Here is an 11,094-nt window from a genome sequence, read left to right as displayed (position 1 = left end):
AAGAATAAGTTGCTGAGGTAGAAACAGAGAATGAAGCTAAGCACAAATACAGTGGTGCTGATTATTAGAAAAGACAGTTATTTCTGGAAATGCACAAGGCAATTGTATTCAAGAGGATCTAAACCTCTGTGTGCAGTTTCACAAGCTAATAGCTCCACTGCTTTTGCCCTTCTGACTCCTTTTGCTCTATCCTTTTCCAAGCAATATATTTGGGTTATGCAAATATGAAGCCAAACACAGATCTGTTTTCCCTTGATGTCTACCTTCCGTGTAATCAAGATTAATTTCATGACCTGATAGTACAGTGGAAATCAGTGCAATGGAGGTACAGTCCTGGCAGAGGACAGAGCTGTATCTTTCTGTGTAACACTTGGGGCCTGATATCAAGTGCCTGGAGAAGTCAGACATATCATACAACCTGAGGGAAATTAGCCATTTTACTGAGTTCATTTTGGAGTTCCCTCTTCTCTAGACATGTCACCCCTTTGAAAATAATCAGGTGCAGACATAAATGCATAGAATGCAGCAAAAATTTGCTGGGCAGAAGCACTGCAGTCACATTCCTGTGACAAAGGATAAAAAAACTCAGGTGTCTTTAGAAAGCTGTCAGCACTGCAGCGACACTTCATTAGCAGAGGCTACTAGGCATTTCTAGACTATCATGGTATTCTAAATTATGTCTGTCTTCTGGGCATAAATATTCAGAGACTGCTGAGAGTTACAATAGTAGGCCTAGCATAGCCAGTGTAGGTTGAATTGACTTGAGAGAGAAATGTCTACATGAACAAGTATTGCTGGTACTGGGTAGTGGTGAGATCATTATGGGGAAAAGGGTTGGAAAATTTAGGATTTAGGAGAAGATTCAATGTGTCTTTTCCATAACCATGCTGAGGCTCTGACTGAGGAACAAGCATGGGCATACCTGGTTGTCCCTACAGAATTACAGAATCATTAAAGTTGGAAAATACCATTAGGTTCAGCTGGACCTGAGATGAACTTTGCTTGAAACTTCATAGAGGACACCTCCCCAAATGACCAAGAGCGACCACTAGAGACCCCAGAAGAGACCCATGCAGGCCTGGTGACAAGTCATAAGGTGTGCAAACTGAATGACTAATGCATGAGGTAAGTGGTATCTAGGTATTGGATAGGTGGGTTTATGTAAAATTTTGTGTATAGATTCTCTTGGTTTTTACCTCTTGGTGTGCTTGATTTGTAGGAAAACTTCCATCTTGCACCCTCTGTACAATAAGCATCTCCTTTCTGGACCTAAATGTTTGTGTTCCTAAAACGTCAGAGTTTCAAAAATTTTGCAATACCAGCACCTTAATATTTTTCTTGTGAGGGGCCCAGAACTGGGCACAGGACATGAGGCGTGGCCTCACCATTGCCAAGTACAGAAGGACAGTCACTACCCTGGACCTGCTGGCCACACTATTGCTGCTATGGACCAGGATGTCATTGTCCTTCCTGGCTACCTGGGCACATGCTGGGTCATGTTCAGGTGTTCTTGATCAGCACCTCCACATCCTTTTCTGCCAGGCAGCTTTCCAGCCACTTTTTTCCAGGCTGTAGCACTGCTTGGGCCGTTGTGACCCAAGGGCATCACTCAGCACTTGGTCTTGAGGAGCCTCACGCAACTGGCCTTAGTCCATCAATCCAGGCTGTCCTGATCCCTTTGAAGAGCCTTCCTGCCCTATAGGTCAACACTCCTATCCAACTTGGTGTCATCTGTGAACTTGCTGGATGTGGACTTCATTCTCTCATCCATGCAGGTGGGTGATGAAGACATAAAACAGGGCTGGCCCAAATACTGACCCCTGGAGAACACCACTACTGACCAGCTGCCTGCTGAGTTTAACTCCATTCACCACAACTTTCTGCCCCCAGCCATCCAGCCAGTCCTTACTCAGCAGAGTTCACTCATAAACATCATGAGCTGACAGTTTCTCCAGAATGCTGTGGGAGATGGTGTCAAAGGCTTTGCTGAAGTCTAGACAGACAACATCCACAGCCTTTCTCTCATTCTCCAGTTGTGTCACCTTTCTACACAAGGACATTTGGTTGGTCAGGCAGGACCTCTCTTCCAGAAACCCATTCTGGCTGGGCCTGACCTCCTGGTTATCCTGTCTTATGTTGGTTATCCTGTCTTATGTTGGTTATCCTGTCTTATCCTGTCTGAATGAGCAAACATTTTAGGCAATAAGCTTAATTCCAAAAACTTTCAAACAAGCCAGCAAACTAACAGCTGTTAAATCCCTGCCAAAACCTGAGAGGTCACTGCTGAAACGGTGAACATCTCTGGGTGGGGAGATGCAGCAACACTGGCAACAGCTGCCAGGCAGCTGGAACCTCACGTCAGCCTGTGGGAGAAGACATGTTTAGAACTCCATCTTTGTCAGTGTTCAAGACCAAGTTTGATAGGGTTCTGAGCAACCTGATGTAGTGGGTGGCATCCTTGCCCAAAATAGTGGGGTTAGAACTACACCGTATTTAAACTCCCTTGCGATCTAAACTATTCTATGACTCTGTGGATTCCCTTTCTCCTTCTCTTCTCTCTGTTTTTCCCCCACTTCTTTTCTGCCTTTCTTCTCTTTTTTTTTTCTCTCCTTTCCCCCGTTTTTCCTCCTTTTCCTCTTTTCTTTTTTCCTCTTATTCTTCCTCCCCGTTTTCCCTCCCATTTCCCGCTCTTTTTTTTCTTCTCCCCTCCCTCCCCCCTTCCCACTCTATTTTTTGTTTCCTTTTCTTCCCTTTTATTTTTTTCGGCCGTGCTGTAACAGCAGGTTTCCGGCCAGCAAAGCAGCTCCAGCCCGCACCGAGCGCCGCTGTAAGGCGCTGCAGGCGGCAGCGAGCACCGGGGTCCGGCCGAGAGCCGGGGCGGTCCGCGGGGGCTGCGGGCGGAGCGGCCCCGGCCCCTCCCAGGAGCGGAGGGGGCCGAGCCGAGCCCGCCGGAATCGCGCTGCCTGCCCGTTTCATCCCCTCCGTCTTGTCCCCGGCGTCGCTATGTCGTCGGGAGGCAGCCTGACAACCATGCAGCGGCTGGTGGAGCAGCTGAAGCTGGAGGCGGCCGTGGAGAGGATCAAGGTGAGCCGGGGCACGGGGCCCCCGGGACCGGGTGAGGCGCGGGGTGCCGCGACCCCCGTGGCGGGGGGGAAGAGAGGAGCCGCTCCTGCCTTTCCCTCCGCACTGGTCGGCGCCGCCCGCCCGGGGAAGAAAAGGGGCGATGGGTGCTTGTGCCCGGCGGGCTTCGAGCCCCAGCCGGACGGGAGAGATGGAGAGAGTGCCGTTCCCTGGTGGAAGGAGCCGTGATAAATAATACAGCAGCTCCTCGTTAGTTCTGCACCAGCAAACAAGATAACCGACAGTAGTTCCTCGCAGCGGAGCCAGCCCGACTCCCCCCTGCTTCGGAGCGCTGGCAGGATCTGCAGGGGGAGGCGTTGCGGGGTGGTACCCGCTGGCACACTTGGGGAAGGCAGGCGATTTGCTACGCATGCATGAATCTTCTCCTGCTTGCACATTTCCAGACAAAGGCAGCACGATCCTGTCGTCTGCCAGGTCCTCAGGCTTGGTGACCTGACCGAGACAGCCCTTGGTTTCCAGCAGATGTGGGGGATTCTTCACCAGGCACAAAATCCAGCATAGTCTGTGAAGTGATGGAGGTCAAATTAATTTATATCCTGCACTTTTCTCCTCTCTCTTCTTGCATTCGCCATTTTTCTCTGGCCAGTCACAAAAGACTAGCTTCCTCAGTCTGACGACAATGCCAACACATTGAGCTGCAGGAACTTAGCTAATTGATTTAAAAATCATTCAAAATACTTGTTCCCACTACTCCTGACCTGGGCTGATGAAAATTTGAAGTGCTTGTAGCGAGATGAAACCACTCTGGCTTTTGGATATCATTCAAATTAATTTGGTTTTGTTGCTACATATTAGTAACAAAACAGAATCAGCAGATGCTTGATTCACTAAAGATTACTGTGCTTATCACCACAGTAAGGTGTGGGAATATGTGAAAAACAACATGTTTCAGAGTAGAAATGTAGACTCTTGTGGCAAGAGAAGTATTGCCAAACACTGAAATGGTTTCCCACCAGTTATTGTTGATGCCTGGATCTCTGTTCCTGCTCATTTTGAGTCATAAACTCAAAATATTCATATACTCCTACCCACTACTTTTTTGTGGGTGAGGAGTGGCTATAAAATAAATAGTTTGTAGTTTGCAGGTGTTACTTTGTGGCAGTAACATATTCTGGAGCTGGACTTCTCAAGGCTGCGTATTTTTTTATGAGTTTGCTCTTGTAATCTGGGGAAGTTTGTCCTTGATGAACCTTAGACTCATCTTTCTTGCAGCACTGTGCACAGCAATCTCTCTGGAGGTTGCTGTTCTAGGAGCCTGTTCATGGCTTTGAAATGACACATGGGTCATATAAATTGTATCATCTGGGTTTCTATACATACAGTACAAAAATAATGTGAAATATATTCAGCTGATAAAAACTTCAGTTTTAAAGTTCAAAAGTTTTAAAGTTTAAAAGTTCAGTTTTAGCAAGCACTGAAATGGAAGAAAACATTGTTTCAGCTACTTTGAATAGACAATGTGTTTCCAGTCGGAAGCTGGTTATGAAAGGATTTTAAAAAATACATTCCATACTGCCAAGTTCCAATGGTGATTTTGTTTACCTTGCTGGCTAAAAAAGCAGACAGGAACAATATTTTCAGAAAGAGGAAACTGAGTAGGAAGAAGTATCCATACACATCTTGCATGCAGAGGCAGCTGAAGGGAGCGTGTTTGTCACGTGATGAAATACTGCAGAAATTTTCTGTGTGAGCAGGAGAAAAGAATAATGTTATGGGGCATAGGAAGGACTAAGAGTAGGTTTGTATCTTTTGAGAATATACCAGGATATACGTAGCTCAGTCTGTGTTGAAGGGTTTGGCAGCAAAGTGCCAGGAGATGCTGTAGGCACTGCTAACTCTCAAAGGAAAAAGCTCCACTTGGCTTTAGCCTGACCAGTGTTGGGATCTCTGCCTGAGAGCCACCTGGTGCACAGTCAGGCACCACAAGAGGCAGGTGCTGTGGCTGAGGCAAGGGTGCTAATGCTGCAGGGGGTCCAAGGGACTGGGCAGGGCAGACCTCTGTAGCCTCCAGAAAGGGCTTCTCCTCAGGTAAGGAAGGAGTGACAAAGCCTGCTTAGTAGGAATCCTTGCTGTAGATGGTTTTCCCTGTACTCTGCTCAAGAGAAGGAGACTGAGGGGGGAAAAAAAAACTTCTCATAACAACTCCCTGAAGTGCCATGAGCTGCTGCCTAAATTCAGGCAGTTACTAGGATGAGTGTCCTGGAGGAGAGCCTGGAGAAGAATTGGAAGACAGTGAACAGGAGAGCAGCAGAATAGCAAACAAAAGTGTGTGCTAGGCCAGACTTCTCATGTGTTTCCAGATGCTGTTAGATAGGATGGCCAAGAACCAAAATTCCATTGGTGCTCTGGGGTGGTTTCTTTAGACAGGAGGCTGGAAAGTGTGGATGGTCCTTCTGCTTATTGTTTTGGCAACACTGCAGAGTTGTGTAGGAAGAAATGTCAGTATTTCAGGAGTCCTGTAACAAAGGCAGGGGTGAGGTCAGAGGGGAACTTACAGTTCCATCAATATATTTAGTATTTCCTTTTATAAAATATGTATAGGACAGCATAGGTTTTGATAGTTCCCTGCAGCTGTTCCTAATGTGTGTCTGGGAAACTGGAAATTTCTCTACGTTTTCCTTCAAAAATGTAGGCCCATGACTGACTTGCCATCCGCAAGGAGAGCAGGGAAGTTTAGTGCTAAGGACATTTTGCTTCTGGGATCCTGGGCTTTTTCTGCAGCTCTGGACTCTCCTTGTAGGGGGCCAAAGAGTGGATTTGAAGTTCTGACTTCACTGCTGGGGGAAGACAACGATTTGGACTTCAAAAGCTTTTCATCCTCATATTTTTGCTTTCACTTCTGTGTTGTTTAGAACTTTGGAATGAAAATACTTTAAATAAATTATCAGAGGATGTAAGAGTTCAAATATAAACCTCCAAACACTACAGAAGATTGTAAAATCATCATGGCTCTGAGCATTTTAATGGGAAGAAATTGCATTACACTGGCACCTCAGTCCTCTACACTCTTTTGGCTTATCACTGGTGTAGTATTTTATGTGTGCTTCATGAGAGCTTTGTAAATTGTGCTTCTGTGCTGATTTACTTGATGTTCTAGAATCTGAGAGGTGACTTGGCTGCACTCCATCTCTGTTTGACAATAGCTCTTCAAGAGGAAATGCTTAATAGATGCTTGTGAATGAATTAGTTTCCTCTCTGGATTTTTTTCCTTTTCAGGTCTCTCAGGCAGCTGCAGAACTCCAGCAGTACTGTATGCAAAATGCCTGCAAAGATGCCTTGCTTGTTGGGGTTCCTGCAGGGAGCAATCCCTTCCGTGAACCCCGATCCTGTGCTCTGCTCTGAAATCAGGTAATACAGTCACAGATGCCATGACAACCACTCTAATTTGAAACTCAAGCCCTTGGAGAGACAAAGACACGTGGTGATACTTGTTTAAGTGTTGAGTTCTTGCTTGAATGTTCATAATTTCTCTGCTGGCTCTGCAAATAATTTTCTGGGTTTTTTAGGTGGTGCATTGGAAGCATGTCTCTTTTCTACAGCTCTTTCTAGAGGTGTTTTTGTTATGAGCTGTTTTTTTGTTGGGATAGTTGTGTTTCTGTGTTTGTGCAGCAATAAGGTCATTAGCAGCATCCAAAGTAATTAAAATAGTCTAATATACATGACTGTGTTTGATGTAGCCAGACAGTAGACAGTCACATACCCAGCTTGGAGAAGTAAGACAAAGCTGTGGCAATTTTATATGTTCTGATGGCTAGCTCACAGCTTAAGCAAGAATCATGTTAAAATACATTTAGGTCTTTAATGTCATATTGCAGTTCATTTCGCTGTGTCTGTCCTTAGGCTTTTCCTGTTCTTACTGTTGGTACAGCACCAAAACCAGTGGAAGTAGAGAGGAGCTGAGGCAATCTGTAGTCATGTCCTTTGTAACCTTTTTCAGTACAGATTTAAAGGATGAGCTACTCCCTGAACTCTGCATTGCCTGTACCCCTGTAACACCTTCAGAGTAGATGGGTGGGTGGCTGTCCAATGTTTGCAAACCTTTGGGGTCCAGTTTCATGATTCCCAGTCTGGCCTCTACCATTTGTCACAAAGGTTATCAGTGATTGCAGCAGGAGAAATAAAGAACATGCATGCTAGTAGTCTTGGGCATAACTTGGAAAATCTAGTTCTTTTGCTTGACACACAAATGTGGAAGTAGGATATCCAGAAGTGGTTACTCCTCCCTAAAAGAAAAAATAAAAATAGTTCCTGCTAAGGAGCTGAAAAATCTACAGAGAGAAAGAGAGGAAGAAACCACACAGAAGTCTGTTCTTTTGATGAGAGTGCTATTAAAGAAAAAATGGATGTTTTCTCAAAGGGCAGAATTTAAGCTAGAACTCATAAAATCTTCCCCTTGCTGCTGCCTTGAGCTTTTGCCTCATCAATAGCATGGCTTTGATTGTTGCTACATAGGTTTAACAAAACAGAATTGAACCTAAAGAAAGGAAACAACTGAACATGAGATGCTCTTCTGGAAAAATTAAGAGAGGGTGAAGCAGAAGCAGATTTTCTTAATTTGGGTGCTACCTGTAATTCTTCATGCAAATAAGATAAGATTCTTAATACCATTGCATATGTTCTTCTGTTATTTAAACAGCCTTTCTACCTTTTGGTTTTCTGGGGGCCTGTGTGTGTGTGTCTACATGTTCTGAGGTGATCACATCATACAGATACATTACAAAATATTTTCTCAGAAGAACTTGCTCAGCCCAAGATGTCATTTGGTACTTTTTGCTGGTAGAACAAATATTTAGTTTATTATTCATGTGTTAAGTTAGGATCATAAGAAATTCAGAGCAAAGTAAAAAAGCCAGTTAAAAAATTTATGATATTGTGAGGATATCAACATTCAGCACAGGAAAGTTATTTGGTTTTTCTCAGTGCAAAGGAACTTTTATATACTAATTTTTAAGAGAAATTACATCTATCAGAATAAGAAAATGGCATTTAATAAGCCTTTTTTTTTTCTTCTTGTAGGGAAGGTCATTGGAGAATTGCCTTCAAGCATGACATGAGTAACAACTGCCTTTCCTTCACAAGAAAATCTCTGTCTTTATGTGGCTAAAACAGCATCCTAGATATATGTTTGTGTGTTCTTGTGAATCTGTATTCCACTATATTTTAGTAATATTCTTGGAGGTTTTTAGTAATGTTCTTGAAGTTTTTTAAGGTAAATGTTTTTTCATAATCATCACCACTTTTACTACACTATGCTAACTATAAAAATATTACTTGAGAAGTTTACATTTTAGAAATGAAAAACATGTGAATTTTTAATCAAATTACTTACTCAGATCTTGATAAACCTTAACACCAGAATAATAGCAAAAACTATTCATGGGGATTTTTTTTCCCAAATAAAACAACCTAAAAGTGAATAATTAAAGTATAAAGATAAATGCTGTTAGAGCTGAAGTAATGTCCTCAGGGGATATTTTGCTTCCATTAGCAAGACCTGGAACTACTTTAGTTTTTTTTTTGCAGCGCATCTCAGCGCATAAATGACACATTTTAGTAACTGCTGAACACAATATGTAACAGAGGCCTGATTCCTAAAGCATGTTTCTTGCAATACTTCTTATCTGTAAGCCTTCTTCTACTTTGTATCAGTACTGCTGGGGTGGAATTTTCTTGATGTATTTAAAAAGTTACCAAACAGACACTAAGAATCTGTGAACACCCAAAGATAATTGCATGCATTGTTGTCATGGTTTGCAATACACAGAATTTACTAAGATGTGCTTGGTCATTTGCCTTCACTTTTTTGATAGAGCACTTTTACAAGAACATCTTTTTAAATAGGTTTTTAATTTTGTGTACTTCCTATCATTTGTATTAATCTTTTAGAAGTTTGGAAATTAAAATCCTATCCCTCTTGGCTTTGAACTCATTGTGTAATTGTAACAAAGAACAGCTACTGTAAAGAGGAGGATACGTGGATTTAGCAGTGGGAGTGAAGGCCTCAAGCTCTTTGTTCTTTTGGGAAGAGATGGTTGCTGTTGGATTTTTAGAAACTGTATCTTATTAGTAGAAAAATCCCATTCATATCTGTTGACCATGTAAATACTAACAATGTTATGAGGCTCACTTACACATTTTGAAGCTGTAAGGAAGAACTCTGCAATCTGACTACTTAATGTTCATGAATGGTAATGGTGCAACAGTGTCCTCCAGGCAGTTCAGTCTTTGTCAAGTATTTTTGTGTTGCTGTCCTGCAGAAAGACATGAAAGCTGTAATACTGCCAGTATGTATTGTGCTTTAAATGCAGAAGAGAGCATCCTTCCTTCAGAGCTTCTCTTCACTCTGACTTCCTTTCACTGCAGGCCATTTAAGTATGGCAGTTTTTCTGTTAGTACTGGACCCAGGTACAGAAGTCTAGAGAAAACCAAGTTACTGTTGCACAGAGGACATCAGAGGCTTGGTTTGAGGCCAAAATGGCAAAGATACTGATGAGTCAAAAGCCTTTGGACAGCCAGCATTTGGCTGCTGCCTACTTCCTCCTAGGCAAGCCCTTCATATTTCTTTTCCCTCTTGCAATAAAACCTCCCTTCATCTCCACACCTCCACACCTGTTTCTCTCCCCAGTACCCCTGCTGTGTATGCTTTCAGGCTCAGCAATGTCACTTGGAGCTTGGGTTTTGAAGTGGCTGCTGAGCTGGTGCAAGGAGTGGCCAAATGACAGTGTGCAGCAGAGAGCCACCACTGCTAGACAGCCAGGCAACCACTGTTGTATCTTGGTTGCCCTGTCCAACTCCATCTGGTCTCTTGCATCTGGAGCAACTGCAGGTGAGCAACTGTGTGCAGCATCTTAGCTTCCTTCATCAAAGACTATCCAAGAGGGCTGTCCGCTGTGCAGATACCATCTGATGGCAGTAAGTCCTACAGTACACCCAGGGTAAAGAAGATTGAGTGGGTGCGCACATCTGTACACTCAGTGCCTCACAGGAGCCGCAAGCCCCCTTTACTCACTGTCATCTCTCCCAGCTGATCAGCTGTTGTGGTGTAAAGCTAGGTTCTTCCCCTCAGCTGTGACTACTTCCTCCTTGCCTGTCTCCTGCCCAGTTCCGGATTACTGTATTAAGATCTACATTTCAGGAAGGGCATCATGAGATTGGCAGAAGTTCAAAAGATGCCCTTCAGGCCTGCGGTCATTGGCCTGTCCAGATGTCATTGTTCCCTGTTCCCTGAGATCCTCCCCCTCCCACCTGGTTGGTAGCTCACCTGTCCTCCCCCCCCAACCTTCCTGTGAGCTTAAAAGGCGTTGGGGCCATGCGGTCCGGGTCTGTTCGGAGCAGTACTGAGATTCGGAACTGTAATACCTTGGAATAAACTCTGGATTTAACTCTCCGGCAGAACACACTCTCTTCCTCTTCACTATCATCTGGACTTTTCTACTAGAGATAAACTGAGTTCTGCTTTGCATGGGCCTATCTCGAGTGCTTAATAGTAACTGCTTGCGAGCCGAAGGTGTCTCTGAGGAGAAATATCCCCAGTAGCCACTTGTAGCTCAAGAGAAAGCAATAATCAGCTCTTCTCCATCTACAGCTGCCTCCTGCCTGGTGACTAAAATGTTTATAAACTTGTTCCAGGAGTGGAGTGTCCCTACTTGTTTATGTAAGACTGGAGATTGGATTTTTGTACAGTGCCTTTTTGTCTAAGAATTAGTTGCTTTCTTAATTATAGTAATAGGTAATTTGGCAGGGTGAGGGTGGGTAGAGGGGAGGGGGGAGTGGGGGAAGTGCATTATTGTAGTTCAGCAGTAATTTTATTCCACATTAAACAGACAAAAGGAGCGGGAAGAATGTCATAATTAATAAATTTGTCAGTGTGTCCCTATTTTTGAGAGACCGAGATCTGTAAAAACCAACAGTCATTGCAAGCCCTTTCCCTTATTTTCCACTACATTACCAGTA

The 11,094-nt window shown here is 43.8% G+C and overlaps 1 protein-coding gene across 1 annotated transcript; it reads left to right on the top strand.

The window, feature by feature from the left end:
• The first annotated feature begins 2,902 nt into the window (after positions 1-2,902).
• Positions 2,903-9,066, top strand: GNG10 (G protein subunit gamma 10). Its single transcript, XM_030237243.2, has 3 exons — positions 2,903-3,084; positions 6,358-6,489; positions 8,158-9,066. The coding sequence occupies exons 1-2, from the start codon at positions 3,004-3,006 to the stop codon at positions 6,481-6,483; spliced, it is 207 nt and encodes a 68-aa protein (XP_030093103.1). The 5' UTR covers positions 2,903-3,003; the 3' UTR covers positions 6,484-6,489; positions 8,158-9,066.
• Positions 9,067-11,094: the final 2,028 nt, after the last annotated feature.

The sequence above is a fragment of the Serinus canaria genome, chromosome Z, assembly GCF_022539315.1.
Source record: "Serinus canaria isolate serCan28SL12 chromosome Z, serCan2020, whole genome shotgun sequence".
NCBI lineage: Eukaryota > Metazoa > Chordata > Aves > Passeriformes > Fringillidae > Serinus > Serinus canaria.
Note: the sequence above shows the minus strand (reverse complement) of the source record. Positions and strands in the feature narration are given on the sequence as shown.